Source organism: Bombyx mandarina, chromosome 16 (genome assembly GCF_030267445.1).
Source record: "Bombyx mandarina strain Sakado chromosome 16, ASM3026744v2".
In the NCBI taxonomy this organism is placed as follows: Eukaryota; Metazoa; Arthropoda; class Insecta; order Lepidoptera; family Bombycidae; genus Bombyx; species Bombyx mandarina.
Genome location: NC_143222.1, coordinates 3,089,828 through 3,117,062, shown reverse-complemented (window position 1 = coordinate 3,117,062; position 27,235 = coordinate 3,089,828). Strand labels below are relative to the sequence as shown.

At 37.1% G+C, this 27,235-nt stretch overlaps 1 protein-coding gene and 1 non-coding gene across 2 annotated transcripts in view; both read left to right on the top strand.

The window, feature by feature from the left end:
- Window positions 1-27,235, top strand: part of LOC114252896 (somatomedin-B and thrombospondin type-1 domain-containing protein) — a 63,144-nt gene that overhangs the window by 5,741 nt on the left and 30,168 nt on the right. Inside the window, exon 2 of the mRNA XM_089733876.1 lies at window positions 15,840-16,274. Coding sequence (XP_089590002.1) covers window positions 16,046-16,274 — 229 coding nt within the window. The 5' untranslated portion in view covers window positions 15,840-16,045. The remainder of the gene's footprint in view (window positions 1-15,839; window positions 16,275-27,235) is intronic.
- TRNAT-CGU (transfer RNA threonine (anticodon CGU)) lies at window positions 15,651-15,722 on the top strand. Its single transcript has one exon. It is a non-coding gene; the product is annotated as a tRNA-Thr (tRNA).

The window sequence follows — 27,235 nt, the reverse complement described above, 5'->3', positions numbered from 1 at the left end:
ATTTTTGCTTACGAGAGTGAAGGAGTTTACGACCCATCTGGTCCAAAGTGGTTACCGAAGCCCATAGATATAACGAAGTGAATGCTGCCCCCATTTTGATAATTGAGGTTTATCCCAATTGTATTGTGATCGCGCAAACGATTTTTTTCCGTTATGGATTTTTGTTGTATGTACGTATTTTCATATTATTTGTATTTTAATTATAATACCTGCCTGCGAGATTTGAGCATGGGCATATTTGATACGTGTACGCCACGCATCAAAATTACTGCCACCAGTAGTAACGCAAATTAGATTCCTAGCATTCGTGACCAAATTAGATGACCCATGGTATAAGGCACACGCATATTGCCGTTGCATTAATGAACCTTTGTGTTCTGCGGTCTGAGTCAATCGAGTTCTTCAATCATCCGTTTTTCCGGTCAAAAGTGTATAGCGACCAGTACCAGTTTATGTTTAGTAGCCACGATATCTTCAACATTCCTTTCTCAGCCATAAACAAATTATGCATTGGGGTTTAAAGAACAGGATAATAGCTAATACAATGGCATAGAGCAGACTCTCCAATCAACTGTCGAATACATGTATAGTTCAAGGTTTTTGATTGACCGACCCTGATGTATAAAATTACTCCAATGTAGCTTCCGGGTGGAGTGTACTAAATTTTATTCGTTCCAAACAATGGCTACCAATAATTTAGGATTGGTAAGAACGGAACGTATGAAAAGAGTGTGGAACGGAGCGTTAAGATGTGAGTGAGAGAAAACGGTAAGAAAGGGAGATGAGAATGACAGACAGAATGATAGATAAAAGGAAGATGGCGAAAACGGTTGAAAAATGAGCAAGGCGTAATAAAATTTTAAATTAATATTATAATAGAAGATCTTGGAACAGTGGAAGTTTTATTTTATGCGCTACGATCCCTATTCTACAATAATAATTGATATTTTCTTATACCTATTAAAAAGATGGGTTCTTGGTGTAATTCTTCGTCTTCTTTCCCTTAAGCCATAATATGTGTGGTCGGCGAAGTTTGTCCTCTTATCGTACTGCTAAGGGATTTGGAATGGATCTTACGACCGACTGCTAGCCTAACATTAATTTTCCTTGAGTTATACCACCATTTATGCATTGCAACGTGTCATAGGGTCGAAGGGCTTCTTTGTATTATGTATTCAATTTTTTATTTTATTAAAATTATTAATTCCTTGTCACATACGTAATGTCCGTATACGTTGTCTGAATTAAATCAAAATGAGGCAGGCGTTCGAAAGCTTATTAACATTATTTCTGAGTACGACGTTTTCTGACGGCAAAAACACAATTCAATATTATCTCAGTAGAGATCTCGGGCATTAATCAGCCACAATGAAGGCTAGATTGCGCGGCTTTTTGCTGACTGAGCCCAGTCTGCATTTAGGCTTAATCGAAAAACTTGAATCTTATCTGATTGTTGATGGACGACCTTAACGAAAACGTCTAACAAATAAAATGTACCTCTATAATCGGTAATTAAGTAATTTCAAAATTTTTTCCTTTCATTGACTATACGAGATTTATTTAAAGATTTGTCAGAAAACTTGCCTCAATCAAAGCCTGTTTTAAGCTAACTAAATGTCAAAATAGATTAAAGTTATCTCAAATTAGAGACAATTAAAAATAGATGTGGTTAGGACATTCAACATTGCATAACCTGTGAAATTTATGAATTAGATAAAAATATGACTTTTTGGCGGGAAAGAGAGGAGTGAAGTTGTGTGATTTGTTTTATTTTGTCTATTTAGTGTTTCTTCAGGTTTAAATTCGTAATAACGGTGGTTTATTAACTGTTTAATATCTGCGAAAGTAAATAAATGTGGGAAAATGAAATAAAGCCGTTGGACGTAACATCTCGGATCCTCCAAAAAGTCCACTAAAAATCTCAGTAAATGACCACCATTTTACTGAGATTATTATTTCGTCCCACATCATCTCATTTCATTTCACTCCATATTATATTTTTCATAAAAATGAGAATATAAATTATAATAAGACATGACTTAAAGGTCTTAGATACCAGGTTAAAAAATCCCTTAAAAAAAAGATAAAAATATGATGACTAGTGACAGAAAGTATATCAGAGTTTTAAGATCTCAAAGGTAGTAAGCTTCTTCTAAACTGAATGTAGGCATGAAGTTATGTAACATGTTACTTTTTTATCGTAATAGTGGATATATAGCACAGTGGATATAAGTTTCTACCTAAAAAAATAGTTTCACACAATATTCTGGATATTCTAGATGTTTTAACGGTAAAATAACATTTTTCTAACATGTAAATGTGTCTTATTTTCTTTCTTTCTTCAAATGTTATGTAGGTATAATATTCAACTAAAGATTCTATTAGTATCTCTTGTATTGCAATACAAACACTTGCATGACAAAACTTAGAAGGTCTTTAGTTAGCGTAAATTAGTGTTAGCTAGTTAATATTATATTATATATAATAATACTCGCTACTACCATACAAACTGTTATCCTATGACTATAAGAATATTTAATAAGATACCAAACAGCATAAGAGATCTTCCACTAACTCAATTTAAAAGAAAATTATATTTATGGCTAATAGATAAGGCCTATTATAGTGTGCAAGAATTTCTAAATGATAAGTGTTGTACATAATAAAATATTAGAATAAGAAGTGATAGAATGTAAAAATAGATAGATTTAGTAAATTTTGGGTTAGAATTAATATAAAAATAAGTTAAATTTTCGCATGCCTAAACAGGCGAAATATATGAAACTATGTCCTATATCCACAATATCTTGTAAACTATATTTCTGGCGAATAAAGATTTTCTTCTTCTTTCTTCTTCTTCAATAGAACAAGATTATGAAAATTTACATTCACAGGAATATGTTTATAATATTAATTAAAAAAAAATCTTCTTTTCCTTTATAATGTACCGTTTAATTAGTTGTTCTATTAAAAAGCTCTTAGCCTTTTGACTTTGAGATAAAATTCTAAAGATTGTAAGTTCAATGTACCCGTTATCGTCGCCCAAGATTTCGTTGGAGGTTCAATCTGGTATTTGTTCTGTTGAATTAGGTCGTGCTTCATGATAAAGCATTTCTTCCTGTTTATTGTTTAATTAAATTTACAATATCGTACGTCGTAAATTAGATGATGAATTTATAGTGTGCTCTTCGGTTTTCACGGGCTGTAGATAATATATATAATAGATAATATAGTTATAAGAATTCGTAGACTTGTTAAAAGTCGTAGATATAATTACATTACATTTGAAGCAAAAATCGTGACGCAATAAAAATATGGGATTGTTTATTTGTTCTCGAATTTGAAAACGGATGGAATTCAGATTTTTTTATTACTTTGGTAGAGCGACGAGCGAACGCTCCATGTGATAATAAGTAGTCACCGTCGCTTATGGACAACAGCAGTTACCATGGGCGCAGCCAAGTCGCTGTCTCCTGTATAATTTATTTTTGACCGGGCCATATTTGCACTTTATGGTTTTTTATTCCGTAAAGCGTCAAAATAGCACCATTTTATGTGACAATACTCTTTCTCGCGGTTCTTTGGAATTTCGGCGCCAATAACCAAGGATCTTCGAAAAAATTCAATGAGTTTAATTGCACTGCATAAAGCCGATTTTTGGTCTTTAGTTATTATATATTAGGCCATTAGTGAAAAGTGTACACATACGTATGTTGGTATCATTATTTAATTTATTCGCAATAATCACAGTCTAACGTAGCCGAGTTTCGCTGCGGCGAAATATAATTTCTTTTCGTACCAAATATTTATTGCGTTTCTCACTGAACGAGTTATTATAAAATTTGGTCGACTTAACGTATAGACGACTTTGTCATTTCTTTCTCTATTCTATCGGTTAGCTCAGTACGCGTTTATTCTTAGGTGGTAGGTAACTGGATTCTATTTCCCTAGACACAGCCCACTGAGTTTCTCGCCGGATCTTCTTAGCGGGTCGCGTTTCCGATCCGGTGGTAGATTCTGCGAAGCACCGCTCTTACTAGGGCTAGTTTAGCAAATTCTCTCAGGTTGAGCCCGTGAGCTACGCGTCTACCGACATAAAAACCCTAAAGTTTTTTTTAAATGTTTACATAAAGTAATAAAACTTAATTAACAATAGTATTGTTTTTATTTATTTTCAAATAAGCATAAAAAAATAAAAGGTTTTAAATAACACTCCATAAAATAACATAACGTGTGCTGTTGTTCATAATTCACGTGTCACAACCCTTTCCGGGGGTTCCGTGTTCGGCTTACTCCAAACGTTTCGGGGTTCCGCGATATATTATTTAAACCTGTAACGAAAATCATATTATATTTGCACTATTAAACCTCGACAATAGAAGGCACGCTTCACGCTGTATTGATGGGATTATACCGGTTTTAAATCTCTCAAACAAGTACCGCTTTTTCTAAATAAGTACTTATGACATGTGATTGAGACCTTAGAACATATCTCAAGGTGGGTGGCGCATTTACGTTGTTGATGTCTATGGGCTCCAGTAACTACTTAACACCAGGTGGGCTGTGAGCTCGTCCACGCATCTAAGCAATAAAATAAAAATAAAAATAAATGTGGAGTAGTGCGGTGGTAGTCAGTCTCGTCATTATATCTCAAGAAAACCACGCCATGATGAAAGAATAATATCGTCTAGTAAAAATAGAACCCGAAATAATTTTAATTTGCACCATAACTGGTGGTGGATCGGTCTCCAAGGGTAAGTACCACCGCCTTACCTATTTCTGCGGCAAAGCAGTAACGCGTTGTGGTTTGAATGGCACCTGTGGTACTATAGAACCGAGATTTAAAACTCATGTTTTAAGGTGGGTGGCGACATTAACGTTGCTAATGCCTTTGGGCTTACCACTTAACGTAGCAGCTCATACCAGGTCACAGAAGATCTAATATCAAGAAAACTAGCACATGTATTACTTCAGATAGATCAACACATTTTTGTTGTAACCAATTTTCCTGCAGATATCTAAAGACGACAAATAAATGTACAGAACCAATGGGAATATAGGCAATCTCACGCGCGGACTTTTTCGTTCATATAAAAGCACTTATACTGGTAAGCCGCTTAAATGAAGCCCTCGGATGTGTCTCGGGATTACAGAACACCTATATCGGAACTAAGTCTGCTGTTTTATATTTAGAAAAATATTTATTTTTTCCCTTTTTCTATACTTTATACTTTTATTTTTAATATTATAAAGAGGAAAGATTTGTTTGTTTGTTTGTATTGAATAGGCTCCGAAAGTACTGAATCGATTTGAAAAATTTTTTCACTGTTTGGAAGCTACACTATTCTCGCGTGACATAGACTTAATCATTTTAAAAAAATTTGGGATCCTTACTAAAAATCCAATAAATCCAATACCAAAGGTGTATAAAAATTACCTAAAATATTCTGTACGTCGCGTGCCCTGCGAAAACTATTGTTGATGGAATAAAATAATATACTACGACTTTGTAGAACACATTATTATTTACAAAAAGTGTCGCGACAGCATATGTCTAATTATTATAGTTATGCCGCAATAAGTGTTCTTTTATTTAAAAAAATAAAACAACGTCAAATATCGTTGAAATTTCTGTTAAAGACCCGAGCGGAGCCGGAGCCGTCCGTTAGTTATTTATATTTACGTCTTTATCTCTAGAAAGTTTGATGTTGTACAAACTAGTCTGAGCAACGGGAAATTATGTATAAGTTTTTTTTGGTCACGAGGGAATCGCCGGACTTCCGCCCACCACTGGGAATGGCGGGCGGAGCATGTTGGAGTCGTACCGATTAAAACCTCCTGTCGCTCAATAACCAACGTCCAAACCTCGCATGAGACAGAACTCATGAAAAGACAAACGGGGGAAGTGAAGCGTTTAGTGCGGAGCACATCTCTCCCATCACCCTCCCCCTATGTATAATAAGTTAATAGTAATTTTGTATCGTGAAGCAATTCACGCTGACTCCGACAATAGCGATTTCTTTCTGCTGACGTGGTGGCTGTGTCTTCAGAACTGACATGCCCAGTTTTGGCGGTAAATATTTCGGAATAGTTTCTACATGCGATGACGTCACTAACACAACATACTCATATTAGAAGAGATCCTTATATGTTGAACTACTTAGACTTTGTATTTTCCCTGTTCGTATATATTATATACCACGTCTGTTTTGTTTTTAAATTTTAACACATTAAGTCTTCATAGCGGCTTATGATTAGGGTAGGTCTCAAGCTCACATTCTTTTAAATGTACCTCTTTTGAATATCACTTTGACCATCTCGTTTTTGATCGTATAGAAAGAAATACCTCATAATTTCTAAGAATATTAATTATATTGATTGCGGAAATTTGTTTATTTTTTCGTTATAACACGAAAGTGTTGAGTTAATCTAATGAGTGATACGATGCTAAGCCAGGCTTTGCTATTTAGTAATTTAAAGCTACGATTCCTATTCCGACGGTATACGGTAGCGGCAGTATGCGCATTCAGACCATGACCGAAATTAAAGATCTGGAAAATAAACTCCGTCAAACAAAATCCCACTACCCCGACATTTCACGCGTTGTATTCTAAACCTATTGATACACTCCCTGAATTAGTACCGAGCCGTTCGTGTGAACAACCCAAGGTTCACGACCCCGAAAACTGTTTTGATAATTACTCAATTATTTTTAAAAAGTTCAACAAAAGCGTGCGTGTCATTATGATAAGAATTACGATCGAAAGGTGAACGAACTATATAGGCATAACCTTAATAATGCCTTTTTTTTTGCTTATATGATTGGACGAGCTCACAGCCCACCTGGTGTTAAGTGGCTACTGGAGCCCATAGACATTTACAACGTAAATGCGCCACCCACCTTGAGATATAAGTTCTAAGGTCTCAGTATAGTTACAACGGCTTCCCCACCCTTCAAGCCGATACGCATTACTGCTTCACGGCAGAAATAAGCAGAGTGGTGGTACCTACCCGCGCGGACTCACAAGAGGTCCTACCACCAGTATTTATTTATTACAAGCTTTTGAAGCGACATCGCTCGAGTTATCGTAGGCAAAGAATAATTTTTGGGAATAATACCTACTACTTTTTTTGAATGGTACATATTTCCTTTTCTTTTTCCCTGACAATATGGCATGTAAAATTTTAGAATGAGGGATTGGTTTTTACTCGTGGTAGGACCTCTTGTGAATCCGCATGGATAGGTACTACTGCCCTGCCTATTTCTGCCGTGAAGCAGTAATGCGTTTCAGTTTAAAGGGCGGGGCAGCCGTTGTAACTATACTGAGACCTTAGAACTCATATCTCAAGGTGGGTGGCGGCATTTACGTTGTAGATGTCTATAGGCTCCGGTAACCACTTAACACCAGGTGGGCTGTGAGCTCGTCCAGCCATCTATGCAATAAAAAAAAGGTAAGATTTGAAAGGGTAAACCCACTGTGTTTCTAGCGGGTTCTTCTTAGTGGGTAGATTATGATCCAGTGGTAGATTTTAATGGGCCAGTGCTAGAAAGGTCTCTCAGCTTGAGTCAAGTGAGCTCACCTACCCTTCCGTGGTTAGTTAGAATAGTCTTATAGACAATTAGACAAATAGTCAATAGAGATTGTCTAATAGAAAATCTAAAAATACATTTTAATAACGCATTTGATTGTTGATGTCTTTTTTTATTGCTTAGACGGGTGGACGAGCTCACAGCCCACCTGGTATTAAGTGGTTACTGGAGTCCATAGACATCTACAACGTAAATGCGCCATCCACCTTGAGACATAAATGCTAAGGTCTCAATATAGTTACAACAGCTGCTCCACCCTACAAACCGAAACGCATTACTGCTTCACGGCAGAAATAGGCAGGGCGGTAGTACCTACCCGTGCGGACTCACAAGAGGTCCTACCACCAGTGATTACGCAAATTATAATTTTGCGGGTTTGATTTTTATTACGCGATGTTATTCCTTCACCGTGGAAGTCAATCGTGAACATTTGTTAAGTACGTATTTCATTAGAAAAATTGGTACCCGCCTGTGGGATTCGAACACCGGTGCATCGCTAGATACGAATGCACCGGACGTCTTTATCCTATAGGCCACGACGATTTCAAAATGGTCTCCAGTGATAATTTAAAACCAGGTGGGTCGTCAGCTTATCTACGTATCTCAGCAATAAAAAATCATTACAGAGCCGAAATGAAAATTAAGCTATACCACATAAAAAAAACGAAACAAAAAAAAACATAGGAACAATTCTTTTTAGGGTGTGATCTCTCTCGTCTTATACCATCCACGTTTCACAAATTCAAACCCTTTGATTTTTTTTATTTTCCTGCTCACGGACAACTTTCCAACAAAATAGACAAACATCTTCTTCTTCTTCTTAATTTTGGCTCGGCACCATTCTAGACAAACATCGCACATAAAGACAAAGCTAATAATGATAATCATAGATTATACACTTAATATATATGATAATCTTTGCTTTTAAATTTAATTGTCATTCTAAGGCAAAGGAATGTTGTGACATTTCGATGACAGTCTAATCATAAATCCTCAATCCATTATGACGAAGGGATCAAAAGCTAAGCAACATTGTTTTTATGCTGTAATATCTCGCCCTTTAGTACTTTGGCAGTAAAATACGTATTAAATCGGTTTAGTTTTATTGCGGTCCTCCATTAGTGGGGCTTGCCGAGATTCAACCGAGTCACCTTTACGACAACGGATTGTTTTATGACTACGAGTCATAAATCATCGAAGTAAATGAATTATGTCGAGAGAAAAGTAAAACTAAGTAATTGAAAGAAAAGAAAAAATATTCGCAGCGTGGCATAGGTATCTGGGAAATATGTTTGTTTTAAATATTATCGGACTCGGTGGTCCAAGTCAGGTCTAGTTTTAGCGATGAACTACTGTGAGCTGATGATGATAATCTTTTTACTGGTGGTAAGACCTTTCGTTCCGCACGGGTGGGTACTACCACCCTGCCTATTTCTGCCGTGGAGCAATAACACGTTACGGTTTGAAGGGTGGGGCAGCCGTTGTACTGAGATCTTAGAACTTATATCTCAAGGTAGGTGGCGCATTATAGTTGTAGATGTTTATGGGCTCCGGTAAGCAATTAACACCAGGTGGCTGTGAGCTCGTCCACGGATTGTCGATAATCCCATTCTCACGGATCGTTTGGAACCTCTGGGTCTGCGGAGGGTCTTCGGTTCCCTCTGTATTTTGTACCGTATGTTCCATGGGGAGTGCACTGAGGAATTGTTCGAGATGATACCGGCATCTCGTTTTTACCATCGCACCGCCCGCCACCGGTGTAGAGTTCATCCATACTACCTGGAGCCACTGCGGTCATCCACAGTGCGTTTCCAGAGATCTTTTTTGCCGCGTACCGTCCGGCTATGGAATGAGCTCCCCTCCACGGTGTTTCCCGAGAGCTATGACATGTCCTTCTTCAAACGAGGCTTGTGGAGAGTATTAAGCGGTAGGCAGCGGCTTGGCTCTGCCCCTGGCATTGCTGAAGTCCATGGGCGACGGTAACCACTCACCATCAGGTGGGCCGTATGCTCGTCTGCCTACAAGGGCAATAAAAAAAAAAAGCAATTAAAAAATAATATTATCCATTTTTCGACACTCTCTGTTCACGTTTTTTGCGAACGAATTATTTCTGCGGTAGTTCCCTCATTCCTGGGTTTTGTATGAAATTGAAATAATATTAACAAAAATGAATAAGGCCACTTCGCTTTGGTTACGAAGTTAAAGTAAAATGCGAAGATGCCATTACGTGTTACGAGATACCAAAAGCTCAATTAAAATTCCACACGGCACCATCCTAATTATACGACCAAATCATGGTAATTATCAACTTGTCTCGGAAACCCTCAAAGTGATAACTTATCATAATTATTCCGCGCCGAAGTTGTAAAGTATGAGCGCATGTGATTTACATGTTAATTGATATTTCTAAAGGATTGTCGAGTCGGAAGGCAGGAACCTAAATACAATGAACGCGGGAATGGTTTGATACAAGAGGAAGCGCGGATTGTGTTTATACTGTCCAAACTTATTCTTATTCTTCGGATAACGAGTAATTATGACCTTATGAACCTCTGTTTTTTTTAAAGAATACTTCTTCCCCGGTGGTAAAAACGGAGCAGAATGTATTTATTTATAGAGGGTGACGTGGAAACGCGGGTCAATGTGATACATAAATTTATTTTCTTTTTTTTTTTTGAAGGACAGATTACTGGTGGCCTGCCAAGGCTCAACCAGCAGGGCTCTCAAGATATGTTTTTTTTTCCTACCTGTGCTGATATCCTTGAGAGGTTATTTCAGCTTCACCCTAACGTGTAGGTGAGCTCACGGGGCTCAAACCGGAGTGTTGCTAACACTGGCTCTAGCAAGAGCAGTGCTTCGCAGAATCTACCACCGGATCGGAAACGCGACCCACTGAGAAGGTCCGGCAAGAAACTTAGTGGGCTGTGTCTATGGGTTAATTCGCTCGTCGAGCCCTTCGTCGCAAGCGACGGGTTTGACGAGAACGGTGACCGGAATATGTACGTAGATTTGTTACGTAGGTGAACACTATTGATAAAAATATTACAAGAGTAATATATAAGTAATATATAGCTTCCGATAAAAAAAACCATCCTACCCTACAAATATAATTGTGTTTTTTTTTTTAAATATTGCTCGATTACATGTGTTTCAATCACATACACGCTTTGGTGAGATTCATATTGATTTAATTTAATCAAGTTAGATTCATTCGATCGGGAAGAATCGTTGAAATTCTATGTGTTCATTCGCAAGTTACTAACTTATATTAAATCAATTTCGCCTTTGTATTCGATACTCAAAATCGATATTGTACGGAAACTATGCTCTCTCGAAGCTTTCTAATTGGGATCTCGAAGCCGGGAATATGAAACTACTTTTCGAAGTAAGTTTCAAAGGAAACTACACGGATTTTATTATTGAATATTGTTTTAGTGAGGTTGTGCCTAGTGTCAATATCAATGCAGTCTAAATTTTCGTTTCTTCGCCGAGGTAAACATGTATCCTAGAATCGATTTTACAAGTTACTTATAAAATTCGATTTTTTTTTATTTATGGCTTAGATGGATGGACGAGCTCACGGCCCACCTGATGTTAAGTGGTTACCGGAGCTCATAGACATCTACGATATAAATGCCGCCACCCACCTTGAGACATGAGTTGTAAGGTCTCACTTTTAACAGTACAATGGCTGCCCCGCCCTTCAAGCTGAAACGCATTACTGCTTCACGGTAGAAATAGGCAGGGTAGTGGCACGCACCCGTGCGGATTCACAAGGACTCACAAGACGTCCTACCACCAGTAAAAAGTTCGTCGGTCAACCAAGCAATAACAAAGGCTCGGTGAAAGATCTTTCCTTTGCCATTCACGAAATATTAATTTTTAAGAAGGTTTTCAAAAAGGCAGACGCTTTAGTTAGAAAAGTAGGGTAGTCTTGGTTCCGGTAGCCGCTTACTGTCAGATAGGAGGTGAGGTCATTGAACACGAGCATAAAAAAGTTCTTTTAAATCACAAAAGGTCAATATTCCCTCAAGTCTCGATCGTTACAGATTATATAAAACGATTTGAAGGTAGTTGCAAAAACAGAGGATATGTTGAGCGTAACTTTATATAATGATGGTATGGTTTGGAAGGGAGCCCGCTTCAGAATTATTAATCCAGAACATTAGGAAGTTTTCTTTGTTTTTGCGTGGTCTAATTCACAAACGAATTTTCAAATCTGGCCATAAATACTGTTACGCTTAAAAATAAAAATAAATCTATTGCAAATAACATTTATTACTTTTACAGTGTGTTAGTTTAATACATAAATATAAAACAATGTAAAGTATAAAAAGCTTATTCGAAGTTGTCTCCATTGGCTGCAATACAGTCCTTCAAACGTTGAGGCCGTTGATAAAAAGTCGTCGTGGCCTAAAGGATAAGACGTCCGGTGCATTCGTGTGTAGCGATGCACCGGTGTTCGAATCCCGCAGGCGGGTACCAATTTTTCTAATGAAATACGTACTCAACAAATGTTCACGATTGACATCCACGGTGAAGGAATAACATCGTGTAATAAAAATGAAACCCGCAAAATTATAATTTGCGTAATCACTGGTGGTAGGACCTCTTGGGAGTCCGCACGGGTAGGTACCACCACCCCGCCTATTTCCGCCGTGAAGCAGTAATGCGTTTCGGTTCAAAGGGTGGGGTAGCCGTTGTAACTATACTGAGACCTTAGAACTTATATCTCGAGGTGGGTGGCGCATTTACGTTGTAGATGTCTATGGGCTCCAGTAACCACTTAACACCAGGTGGGCTGTGAGCTCGTCCACCCATCTAAGCAATAAAAAAAAAAAAAAAAAACGCCAGTTATCCAATAGAAGCACGCACTCTTTCCATGGGAAAATTTTTCACTGCCAATCGTACGGATTGTTTTAGGGACTCCAAATTATCATGGCGTTTAGAGCAAGCCGTACTCTCTAAAACTGACCATAAATCATAATCCAGCGGATTAAGATCGGGACTAGACGACGGCCAGTCTTCAGCTCTGATGAAGTCCGAAACGTTCGTTTCCAACCAAGACTGCGTAACAGTATTTATGGCCAGACTAAGTATATATAAAAATGAATTGCTGTTCGTTAGTCTCGCTAAAACTCGAGAACGGCTCGACCGATTTGGCTAATAATTTTGGTCTTGAATTATTTGTGGAAGTCCAGAGAAGGCTTAAAAGGTAGATAAATATGAAAATACTCTGAATTAAATAAAAATACCCAATCGGACGGATTCCTTTTGTTTGTTTTAAGTTTATTTTATACAAAAGTTTAGGTATTTTATTTATCGATTGAGGCACTACGAAGTTTGCCGGGTCAGCTAGTATGCAATAAATATAGTTCAAGAACTAAAAGAAACACCTTTAAATATTAGAACAAGTGCAAGGAAACATTAGAATATCATTTTTTCCTTCGATCCGGTAATTATCATGCAAGTATTTATTGCTTAAGCAAGTTAATTGAAGCTATTCGCTACTGGGGTCTTTGCTGCTAATGCTGGCCGCGCTATTTCAAGGCGCCACTTCTCAATCAATAATATTGCCGTCTCAAAATCTGCCTACCTAAAATAATTACTTGTAGCTTGTCATCCAGAAGACATTACAATATCATCGGTGATGTATTTTGTTGTATAGAACCATAAAACTCAACTTTACTACGATTATACAACTGGCTTCCATTCGAAAAATGGCTTTGCCGTGGACAACAAATATCACACTAGACCTTATTATTTAATTTAATCGATTTAAAAATGTTATCGATACTTTCTCGATTACACTCAATCAACTTCAAGGAAATCGATAATTCTTCGTTGAAAATTTTCCAAATACCATCCACTTGGCATCACTCGACAATTTACTCAGTCAATTCAAGGTTCACGATTGACTTCCACGGTAAAGGAATAACATCGTGTAAAAAAAATCAAAACCGCAAAATTGTAATTTGCGTAATTACTGGTGGTAGGACCTCTTGTCAGTCCACACGGGTAGGTACCACCACCCTGCTGATTTCCGTTTCTAACTATACTGAGACCTTAGAACTCATATATCAAGGCGGGTGGCTACATTTACGTTGTAGATGTCTATGGGCTTCGGTAACCACTGAACACCAGGTGGGCTCTGAGCTCGTCCACCTATCTATACAATGAAATAAAAAAAGGTACCTCAAGCTTGTATGTTATCGCTTTTTTTATATTACTTGTACCATACCACACCTGACGAAGGGTGTTCAAATCTTTAAGGAAACTTAATGTTGAACCGCGAACACGAAGCTGCCTCGAAGTCCTTTATACTTCATTAAGCGATCATGTTTTTAACTTTTACACTTCCTGAATGTATTAAGATAATTCGTCTGTAAATTTTGTGTAAATTCGGTCTCCTTAAGTAACGTTAAAAGAGATTTTCGGTTGCTGTTTGTATTGATGTCTTTACACGACTAACTTTTGATGGATTTTAACATATTTTGGTGTCGTTAGATTTGTCTCAGTTGTGGGAGTTACATAAATTAGCTGTATTATTAGGGTCATGATTAAAAAATGCTCGAGATACAAACTTTGTAAACCTACACAGTGTTCTAGATGGGGTAAAATAAAATAAAAAAGTCGATAATAGCGGATTTTTTTCCCCTGTCTAATCGTTGGTAGCTTTGTTTTATGATGGAGAATGAAACTGGAAACAGCTGTGTTCGTCGAGTTTTTTTTTATTGCTTAGATGGGTAGACGAGCTCACAGCCCACCTGGTGTTAAGTGGTTACTGGAGCCCATAAACATCTACAACGTAAATGCGCCACCCACCTTGAGATATAAGTTCTATGCTCTCAGTATAGTTACAACGGCTACCCCACTCTTCAAACCGAAACGCATTACTGCTTCACGGCAGAAATAGGCAGGGCGGTGGTACCTACCTACCCGCGCGGACTCACAAGACGTCCTACCACCGGTAAAATATAAAACTAAAATTGTATTCTTGATTTATGCTCGTTTCTGCTTCCTAGATTAGATGGAAGTAAGTGTAACGCGTGTAAACGTGTAAGTGTAGTGTACTACAGGCGAAAAGCTCTTGAACCGATATAATACGATTTTATTTTTACTACCTATTTGCTGGTAGCCTAAAAGGCTATTTCAGCTACGCCCAGACGCGTAGATGAGCTCACGGGCTCAACCTGAGAGAATGCTAACACTAGCCCTAGCAAGAGCAGTGCTTCGCTGAATCTACTACCGGATCAGAAACGCGATCCACTGAGAGGATCTGGCGAGAACTTCGGTCGGCTTGAGGCGGACTCTGCTCTGTCGTATTATTGAGTTGATTGTCGTCTTGGAAATGTTTTGTGCGTCATTAGTAAAACTATAAATGTTTAAAAACATTACTTTCTCACTAATACACCTGCGTTAAGCCCACAATCAGTTTTTCGAGCGTTATTATATGGACGTCACTCCACAATGTGAAATAAGGGTCGTCCAAAAATTAAGGCAAAATAATAAAATTATACATTGCATTCTATTCTTAAAAATAATAATACACTCATCAAAATTATAATCTAGTAGGCCGTGCATGAACTGTATTTTATTTTTTAGTAAAGTACTAAAGAGTTTGAAATATCATTTAGATTTTCGTAATGAAACGAATACCTAGTCTTTATTTTACCGCGTACAATGAAAAACAGTTGACAGGCGATTTACCTTCGAAAATGAGTTAAATTCCACTTACCAATAAAATCTTTTTAATAGTTTTTATAGCTTAACATGCTTCGAGGTTTTATGAACAGCCAGAAGTTTTCTACGTATCCATACAAAACAAAATAAGTTAGAAACAGGCTTAAGTTAATTACTGAATTAAAATAGAATACATAACAGTGAATTATTGCATTCCACGCGGCTGATATATTTTTTTTTATTGTATTTTATCACAGTAATAAGTTTGTATTTTATATATACGTTTTAGGTATAATTTCTCGTAAAAAAACAAAATATTTTAAGTTAATTTAGATATTTAAGTAACGGTACGTAAATTTCAATGATCTTTACGCGAGCCTCTTTAGCTCAGTGGTAGAGCACTGGTCTCGTAAACCAGGGGTCGTGAGTTCAAACCTCACAGGAGGCATAAACGGGAATCCTGTTTTGGCATTTTTGCCAATTTTTCCAATAGATGACGTGTTCTCCGAGTGCTTAGAAATACAATTAAGGATAATCTAAGTTTTTACGTTTCTTTTTGTTTCAGATCTAAGACGAATCGAAGGCAACCGTTTTCATACAAAATTCATAATCTATCATTCTCAATTTTTCGTTCACTTATATAAGCGGTGTCAATTTTAAAAATAATTGTCCAAACTTTTAATAACATTCCTATTTAGAAAAAAAAAAAAAAAAACATATTAAAGAGGTTTGCTTACTTTATATCGTTTGACAAAGAATTCCTTATTCAAAATGCACCGCCATTTTCTTTGTCTAAGTTTGTTCATTTTCGCGGGCTATTGCGATGCGAACTATTGCCGGGACGCGAACCTGTGCTGCCCGGGGAGGGATAGTTCCTGCGTCGTTCAGAAGGCGCACCAGAACGCCATTATTGAGGACCTAACCGACAAGCCCTGTTACTGTGACCACGCTTGCTTGAAATTGGGAGATTGTTGCCCCGACTTCCGGGAGACTTGCGGAGGTTAGTGACCTTTTGACATATTATATCTGCTTCGCGTGAACTAGTCGAACGATAATTTTATTTACGAAGAACAAGACCTGGCTGTATGGACTAAAGTCCTTTGCCTTTCCCATTAGGGATAAGTTAATATCATCACAATCGATAATTTTATTTAAGGAAACAAAAGAAAGTTTATGTCGTTCTAGAATTAATTAAATACGTCCACAGATTTGTTTCGCATTTAATTTGTACATTTTTACGGGTTTATTTTGCGTGCTACGAAGTTAGTGTGTTTTAAACAAATTACTATTAACACGGAGTCATGCTCCGCTGTGATTTTTCCTAAACGTAATATTTTACACATACATATTATTCTAACAAACTAACACACAATTTTAATTGACCTTTACCCTTCCTAATCATTAGTAGTCTAATGTTCCAAATACGCGTGGCTGGTAGGAGAGGTCAAGGAACTGACTCTTGGAGGACCTATTAACACTAGCCCTAGTAAGAGCCGTTGAATATACCCACTAATCGCGATCCACTGAAAAGTTTCGGCGAGAAACTCAGTGGGCTGTGTTTTTGGGCTAGGTTAACTAGGTCTAACTCTTCGACGCATTTGTCGAGTTCGACAAGAACGATGGTCAATATTTAATGCTGGCTGAAATGGCAATGGGTTGGCCATAGGAGTCGAAGAATTAATCTTGAAGTCGTCGGGGCCTAAAGGATAAGACGTCCGGGGCATACATGTTGAGCGATGCTCCGGTGTTCGAATCTCAGGCGGGTACCAATTTTTGTAATGAAATACGTACTCAACAAATGTTCACGATTGACTTCCACGGTGAAGGAATAACTTCGTGCAATAAACATCAAACCCGCAAAATTATATTTTGCGTAATTACTGGTGATAGGACCTCTTGTGAGTCCGCACGGGTAGGGTGGTGGTCTGCCTATTTTTTTTTTATTTTTTTATTGCCCTTGTAGGCAGACGAGCGTACAGACGAGCATTCGGCCCACCTGATGGTGAGTGGTTACCGTCGCCCATGGACTTCAACAATGCCAGGGGCAGAGCCAAGCCGCTGCCTACCGTTTAATGCTCTCCACAAGCCTCGTTTGAAGAAGGACATATTGTCATAGCGCTCGGGAAACACCGTGGAAGGGAGCTCATTCCATAGCCGGATGGTACGTGGCAAAAAAAACCTCTGGAAACGCACTGTGGATGACCGCAGTGGCTCCAGGTAGTATGGATGAACTCTACTCCGGTGGCGGGCGGTGCGATGGTAAAAACGAGATGCCGGTATCATCTCGAACAATTCCTCAGAGCACTCCCCATGGAACAAACGGTACAAAATACAGAGGGAACCGAAGAATTTCAGCTGTGAAGCAGTAATGCGTTCGGTTTGAAGGGCAGGGCAGTCGTTGTAACTATACTTGAGATATTGAAAGTTATATCTCGAGGTGGGTGGCGCATTTACATTGTAGATAGATGTCTATATGCTTCAGTAATTACTTAACACCAGGTGGGCTGTGATCTCGTCCACCCATTTAAGCAATAAAAAAAACCGATAAGGGGAACGTGTTCTTGAAGGGAGATTGTGAATTGGCAAACGTAGTTCAGGCCAGCCTCAGATTCGGTAGAGTCAGATGTATGCAGGGTGGCTGGTAGGAGCTGGATGAGAGAAGATGTGAAGCGTGTTGAGAGGCGTTTTTTTATTTTTATTACTTAGATGGGGGACGAGCTCACAGCCTGCCTGGTGTTAAGTGGTTACTGGAGCTCATAGACATCTACAGCGTAAATGCGCAACCCACGGCAGAAATAGGCGGGGTGGTGGTACCTACACGTGCGGAGTAAAAATTAGAAATTGCAATTGGAAAAGCCTATGTCCAACAGTGGATTGCTATGGGCTGGATGATGATTATAATGTACCTATATAATTTTATTTACAGTTATTAATGTAATTAATCATATCTTTATTACGTGTTGACTTGAACGAGTGTAATTAATTTATTTGAACGCACATAGCCGTGACGGGTACAGACGAAGTACAGTCGAAGTCAAAATGTTTTACAAAATGTATTCTTTTAATTGTTTCGAGAGTAGTAGGACCTCTTGTGAGTCCGCACGGGTAGGTACCACCACCCCGCCTATTTCTGCCGTAAAGCAGTAAAGCGTTTCGGCTTGAAGGGTGGGGTAGCCGTTGTAACTATACTGAGACTTTAGAACTTATATTTCAAGGTGGGTGGCGCATTTACATTGTAGATGTCTATGTGCTCCAGTAACCACTTAACACCAGGTGGGCTGTGAGCTCGTCCACCCATCTAAGCAATAAAAAAAAATAGTATTAAATATGTGTTCATATTTTTTTATTTGTGTGTTTGTAAGGACCGTAGAAAATTTGGTTCTATTGTCATTTTAAAGTATGTATTTTTTTAAAAGCTGTCTCATTTATTTTGTGCTCATTTATTATGTGTATGTAAGTATATTGATATATAAATCATATAGTGATTTCATATTATATTATGTAAACGGTATGTGTATATTTATTGTTTAGATGTATTTTCCTTAATAATGTATTATTAATAGTACACTGTAACATCATTTCTGTAAAGAAAAGAGTTTTCTGGAAGAGATCGTTTTTAGCGATAAGACTGCTTATAGTACAACTATATCTGCTAGTTTATTGTTTTTTTTTAAATGTTAATTGTGTTTTGATGTGCAATAAGGTATATTCTCTCTTTCTCTCTTCCTCTCTATATGAATGTATTTGTCAATGGAACCGCATTGGCTATAGTGACATCCAAGGTTTAGGAGTCAAGGTTCTAAAGCGAAGGATCTTCTTAAGCTGAATCTCACTGGCTATCTTAGAAAAGAATTCATATCATTTTATTTTATTTTATTGCTAGATGGGTGGACGAGCTCACAGCCCACCTGGTGTTAAGTGGTTACTGGAGCACATTGTCATCAACGACGTAAATGCGCCACCCACCTTGAGATATAAGTTCTAAGGTCTCAAGTATAGTTACAACGGCTGCCCCACCCTTCAAACCGAAACGCGCTACTGCTTCACGGCAGAAATAGGCAGGGCGGTGGTACCTACCCGCGCGGACTCACAAGCGGTCCTACCACCAGTAAAAATATATGTAAAATGCACAATACGGACATCGTCGCGGGCGAAATCTAGCATTAAACTGAAATATATTTTCGAACCCTTTTGATCCTGGCTTAGTCCCTCGATCCCGATTCGATTATGAGAATTCCGGAGCAATTAGTTTTTTAATCTTCGACCCTGTGCAGATTTTGTGGTGAATTTTTTAAAGTCCGAATTTCTTGATCCTTAACAGCGCCGACGACCTTCGATAGACATTGAATATCAATGCGGATTTCATTATTCAGTATTGATTAATCATTTTGCAACATTTGATATTTACACTTATTTTTCACTGGTGGTAGGACCTTTTGGGAGTCCACACGGGTAGGTACCACCACCCCGCCTATTACCGCCGTGAAGCAGTAATGCGTTTCGGTTTGAAGGGTGGGGTAGCCGTTGTAACTATACTGAGGCCTTAGAGCTTAGTGTAACAAAGACTGATAAACACACTTATATGTGTTTAAATATATACATGTATAGAAAATAAACACCCATACATGCATTTGACTAGGATATGGTAATGGAAGGTAAAGGAGGAAGAGGTCGACCGAAGAAGATATGGATGGAGTGTGTCAATGGCGATATGAGAGAGAGAGAGGAGTGAGTGTTGAGATGACGGCTGATAGAAGAGAATGGAAGAGGAAAATTAGCTCTGCCGATCCCACCTAGTGGGATAAGGTGGGAACAAAAAGAAAATAAACACTCACACACATATCCATCCCGCCTGTTTCTGCCGTGAAGCAGTAACTAATGCTTTTCGGTTTGAAGGATGGGGCAGCGGTTGTAACTATACTGAGACCTTAGAACTCAACTCAAAAAAAAAAAAAAATGGGTCTTTTATACTCGTACATTAGGTATAAACTTGTAATATACCAGTCCCATACTTGGAGTACCATGCTAACCTAATTAGAGATATCGAACGCATGCAGAGGTAAAGCAAACTGTTTTTTTTTAGATTCTACATTTAAAAATGTAAAATTACTACGAATTAAGTTCATTAAATAGGCTTCAGATTCCTGACATTTCATTTAAAAATGAAAAGAATCAAAACGTCCAAAAAGTTATATTGTGCAAATTTCTTTCTTTTTTTTTTTAATACGTATTTTTTCGAATTGAAGATAATTTTTAGAATAAAAAAAACATATTATTTTTGTGATCGAGCATTCGAAATGACAAGTGACAATCCATCGTAAAACGTGTGTATAAATATAGGTATGTGTATCTTTATAAGTGTATGGAATGCTTAGCAGGGTAATAACAGAGGGTAAACTGCGGTGATACCTTCTAATCCGGCTCGGAGCACCGAGATAATCCTGTCTTTTATAATAGTACAAACATTCATAGGCATTGTAGAAGATAAATAAAAAGAAGATTTCGAAAAATAAAACACGGTTGGCTTTCGGCGACTGCCGCGGTAAAGCTATTGCATAGCATTTTTTAATAACTTATGCAACTATAATTAGACAATAATAATTTAATATTAAAACAATAATAAAAATAAGACCACGCTATTTTTATAAACATTAACAAAAGCAAAACATTAACTGTCCCCTTCACACTCATAAGCTAGACCGTGCGAGAGAGATGGGCAGAGTTTTCATGAACCGCATGCAGTGCGACGTCACGCCGCGTGCTTATTTACAAACACCACACAAGCGCAACGTATGAATGTGTTGAACGCGAGCTACATGGTAGGCGGAGTGGGGGTGTTAGGTTTTATTTTCGTTACTGAATTTCTTGATTCGGTCGCCGCGCTCAAAGCCCGCGATAAAAGCTATGCAATAGCTAAAAAACGTTATTAAACATTTTTGATGGAGTTTAAACAGAATAGTATGATTGTGCAACGTTGGAACATTAATATCAGTTTTCAAGTTTTCTTTGTGCCAAGAAACCACCAGCTGAATACCAGTTCCTACATAACGCGGTTTTAAAATTGATAAAGGGTAAAACCACAAAAATATGAGTAAACACTTTATTGTTCGTTCTTGAAATGATAAGAAAGAAAGAAAGAAAGGAAAGTTATTATTATGTACATATTTGTAATGACATTGACGTAACTGACATAGGTAATTCAAGGGATTACATACGCGATCTCCTCATTTGCATAATCCGGTATATTTTGATGTATACATCATATTATCGTTGGGATGTATATACTTAAAAATGCGTTCCACTTTTTCACAAAAAGTCTTCAGAACTAATTTGTATAGGTACCAGTTCTTATGCAGACGTTTTTTTAATTAAACAGCAGTCTATTTTTTTAATACGCTTCTATTAGCTTCTGACGTATGTATGTTAGTATGTTAGTGTGTAACGGAATCTTTGAACATGATTTTAAACCCCTTCAAAACGTCGGATTAACTCGAAATTTGGTATACTTATTAAGGACCGATGACAATTCAATAATAAAAAAAAATTAAAAAATTGAAAAATAAATAATAGTTTAAAAAAACTAACAAAACACGCTTGTATAGAAAAACCAACTAAAAAATAGAAAATCAATTTTAATAAATTTGAATTAAAAATAGTGTAAGACAAAATTATTTTATTGTAAAGAAAGCGTGGGGTACATGGTATCAGTAGTTATAAATATTTTATGAACAGATATGAGTAGAAGGGTTATTTTGATAATATCCTGAAAAGCATTCTTATGCAGACATTTTTTTAATTAAGCCAACGTCTATTTTTTTATCGCTACGATGAGCGAACCAGCTCACAGCACCCCTTACGTCACCGGAGTCATAGATATCAATCACGTCAATGCTGTCGCTAATCTTGAAACATGAGTTCTAAGTCGTAGCTTTTATAATATAACGGCTGCCCCACCCTTCAAACCGAAACGCTTTACTGCTTCACGGCAGAAATAGACAGGGCGGTGGTACCAGTAATTACGCAAATTATAATTTTGCGGGTTTGATTTTTATTACACGATGTTATTCCTTCACCGTGGAAGTAAATCGTGAACATAATTTGTTAAGTACACATTTCATTAGAAAAATTGGTACCCGCCTGCAGGATTCGAACACCGGTGCATCGCAAGATACGAATGCACCAGACGTCTTATCTTTTAAGCCACTGCAACTTACAAAACAGTTGACATTGCCGTTAGACTTAGTACAGTCAAACACAGTTTTTTTTAACGTTACAAAATTATTTTATACATAAGACCTATTGTTTTTTCAACCGGATAATTTTGGAGCTAACTGCATACGTTCAGAGCTTCTCCATAAATAATCTAATTAAAAGATACTCAAATCATTCTGTTCATTTAAATTTAAAATAATCATAGCACTTTTGTTCGCGTCTGTGTAACACAGTCGTCAAACATTTAAATGCGGACGGACGCCTTACGCAAGATTACATTTTAATAACAATCTCTTTAATATCTCTTCCCTTTGAGGGTTGATTTTTTTTGTAATAAGTACGTTTTATATTTTATACGTTACTCGCAATAATATTTTAATTTTCAAAGAACGATTTTAGATATGTTTTATATCAACGTATATGTGTTTTTATAATTTTAAAAGAACATCTGATCTGATCTGGTCTGGTGGTAGGACCTCTTGTGAGTCCGCGCGGGTAGGTACCGCCACCCTGCCTATTTCTGCCGCGAAGCAGTAATGCATTTCGGCTTGAAGGGTGGGGCAGCCGTTATAACTATAAATAAGACCTTAGAACTTATATCTCAAGGTGGGTGGCGCATTTACGTTGCAGATGTCTATGGGCTCTCCAATAACCACTTAACATCAGATGGGCTGTGAGCTCGTCCACCCATCTAAGCAATAAAAATAAATAAATAAACCTGATATTTTGTATCATTTATTTCATGTGTTGTCTGAAGCCGGTTCAAAACCCGCAAGAAGGTAAGATTGTTACATAGTGAAGTATCTATATATTAATACGTGAAGGAAAGCTTTGTATCCCTTTTTACGAAAATTGCGTGGACGGAGGAGTATGAAATTTTTCACACTTATAGAGAGTATAGAGAAGAAGTGCACAATGCTAATATTTTTTTTAAATAATGCATAGAAGATACATTAAATCAATAAAGAAAACATTACACACACTACATACCATGTATTTGACTCACACACGCATGCACACGATTTATTGTCAAAGTTTTGTTCTTGACGTCTGTGGTCAAATTGAGAATAGATTAAATATTGTTTGTCTTTATTAATATTTTTCTATAGTGTAGTCTTGGCGAAATTTGTGATTATAGAAGTATAAAATACAATAATAATAGTGTACAAGCTTACAATTCCTATTAATTATTATAGTCGAATTTCGACTACTGCGGGACCACTAGTCAACATAATTATGCATCATAACTATCAATAGACAGTTTACGCATTAAACTAGTCAATCAGTTCAATTAGTATATATCTTAGCGCTAATGTGAATAGCCCTAGTGAATAGACTTTTTGCGTGGAAAAATTACTTGGAAGTTTAAATGTTAACTGGAAAAATCATCCACCATTACTATTGAACTACTAGGAACACGAAATCGACAAAAGAAAACGATTCACATAAATTCCCGCCAAAAAATCTTAACATAGATAAGATATTAAAGTAACTCGTACACTACGTCAGAGTTTTGATATTATCGAAGCCCTGGTTTGGTATGAGTATAATATATCATAGTACAGTGTCTATGATACTTATAAACTTAGCACGAGCGAACTATCAGTGGGCGATCTATCAAAATACGTCTTACTTAGTGTTGCCAGGTTATATATTATTCAAGAGTTAAAGTTCCTTGTTGACATTCATGCGTTAGCGTTCGGCAAGATCGAACTTTATTGTTTATTTATATTGTGAAAGAATAGTGTGTTTTACGGTAGCAAGAGGATTCATAGCAGAAAAATGTTTTTTTTTTTTTAAAACGCGTCTTGGGAACGAGACAACAATACTTGTAAGTCGATTTTTTTTTAATGTGATGAGCACAGATTATCAATTATTATGGAGAGCGTCATAATGAATGTTTTATTTACGATGCATAAAGACAAATATTAATGTATGTTGATACACGCTAATTTAAACTATGGCCGGAACAATTACAATTTTCATTGTTATTGCGCTCAGATAACTTTGGGCTAAAAAAATTTGTAAAAACTCATATCATATCAGTTGTAAGGAACATTGAGTACTTAGCACATATGTCCCGTCATCTCGGATCCTCCCGATCCACTAACGGTGCTTTTAGGTACCCCAAGAACCGGTCATCGTTCTCGTCGAACCCGTCGCTTGCGACGAAGGGCTCGTCGAGAAAATTAATCCACAGACACAGCCCACTGAGTTTCTCGCCGGATCTTCTCAGCGGGTCGCGTTCCAATCCGGTGGTAGATTCTGCGAAGCACGACACCCTAGCAAGACCTAAGGTTCGTGTTAGCAACGTCGTCAGGTTTGAGCCCCGTAAGCTCACCTACTTGTTAGGTTACGCCTGACACAGCCTCTCAATGTCATCAGCTGAGTTAGAAAAAAAAAAAAACCACATAATATGTCCTGATTAGTTGTGCGCGCATGGCTTATGATACAAGCCAATTTTTTTACTTTTTGTTATTTATTGTGCATCTTTTCTTCTTTAGCTTTTGTGCCTAATAAATAAATTAATTAATTAATGAAAATAAACAAAAATGAATTATTATACATATTTTAAACGCCCGCCCGTCTCATATAGTATAACACGAGTGATTTCAATAATAAAACTCGTTAACTACGAACGATTTGATTTCGTTATCGTTTTTTTCTTTTTTTTCTTTTTCTGTGACTTGCGTCGTCTTCCTAAGGCGGTTCCGGTCGCTACGAACCTGTGTCAACACAAGTTGAATATTTAGCGAGCGCCTCACGGCTATTTCCCTTCGTCTTATTCTTCACAAAAAAAAAAGTATATTTATATGTGTACATTTTTTAGACATTTTTAATCTTTTGATGGAACGTTTCTCTGGTGACCTTTTTATTTGTGTTGTTTAATAAAAGACACGGTTATCTTTTATTATGTTTTCGGTGTGTTTTTTTTGTCCGTTATGAATTTAGTTTTTCACTTACATCAACATTTTGACGTTTTTAATTATTTTGGATAGATTATCCATATCTGTACTTTTTTTTTATTGGTTAGATGGGCGGACTAGTTCACAGCTCACCTGGTGTTACGTGGTTACTGTAGCCCATAGACAACTAGAACGTAAATGCGCCACCCACCTCGAGATATAAGTTCTAAGGTCTCAAGTATAGTTACAACGGCTGCCCCGCTCTTCAAACCGAAACGCATTACTGCTTCACGGCAGAAATAGCTGGGGTGGTGGTACCTACCCGCGCGGACTCACAAGAGTTCCTACCACCAGCTATAATTATATATGTATAAAACAAAATTCTAAACCTAAATTGCGTAAATAACAATTACAAATGTATTTGTAAGTTATGGTTTTTTTTTGTTCATCTTACTGATCTAGTGGCTTGGTACTACTGAATTTGGATTTTATTTTTAGGCAATCAGAACAGCAATTTTCGGTAAATAAATGTTTTTTTTTTTTTATAACAAACAAAAAAGTATTTGTGTCGTCGCTATGGAACATTTAATATTATGACCGTGTGCTATATATACCTACCTACGTTCTAAATAATAATATTCAGAATAAGTACAAGAGAAGGGGGCTTCTTCGGAATAGTGGGAAGTTTTCCCCATCCGTAGTCGCAAAAAGGTTTACCTAACGCACACAAATAAACTAACATAAGCGACAAACAGTTTTTTTCTAGTATCGAATACATACGGAATTCGAATTATCGATATTCGATCATAGTTCACAAATAGCACAGGACTTATATTCATTTTATGCAATGCATTTTTACACGGAGACGGGAAAAATCTAACTTTTCCCTTAAGCTTTAACTGTTAAAAAAACAAAATGTGTGCAATTCACACGTGGTAGAAGTGAAACCTTACAAAATTAAAATACAATTATCCTAAACGTCTTAAGTATATGTAAAATTTTGTCATTAGTAAATAATTGTAAGGTAGCGCCCTCTGTGAATTGATATTTTAATTTCACGTATAATCCTAAATTAAAATTCACTACAAGAGCTTTCATACACACGTTAGTATTAAAAAATCTCACAGATGGCGCTGTATTAAATAGTATGTATATTTCTGTCTCATTCTTTGCTGGCTTCATCCTACACATTTTTGTATTTGTGTCTCTTACCTGTCGTTTTTTCCGTTGCATCCGGTTTGAAATCACAACGATTCTAAAGAAGTTTTCACTTCAATAAATACGATAATCGGTAGACAAATATATATGATGTACTAGCTTACCCCGCAGACTTCGTAGTGTCTCAATCGATAAATAAAAGACCTAAACTTTGTATAAAATAAACTTAAAACAAACAAAAGGAATCCGTCCGACGGGGGACACATCAAAGGAAAAACGAAATTGTTATTCTTATTTAATTCCGAGCATTTTCAGATTTATCTACCTTTTAAACCTTCTCTGGACTTCCGCAAATAATTCAAGACCAAAATTAGTCAAATCGGTCCGGCCGTTCTCGAGTTTTAGCGAGACTAACGAACAGCAATTCATTTTTATTAAGTATATATGTAGTAGTATGAAATATTTAGGTAAGCCCTCCTACAATACGGAATTTTACAACACGGTTCCGCTCTTAAAATGAAAAGAAATATTCCCCAAAACTCTACAACACGATATTGAGATTTTTGTTTAAAATTATTTAGAAAATTACATTATGCACTATGAACACACCATGAACACACAATATATGGGAATAGCCGATAGTTGAGTGTTTTGTATCGTTTTTTCTTTTTCTTTAGTGCTTAGA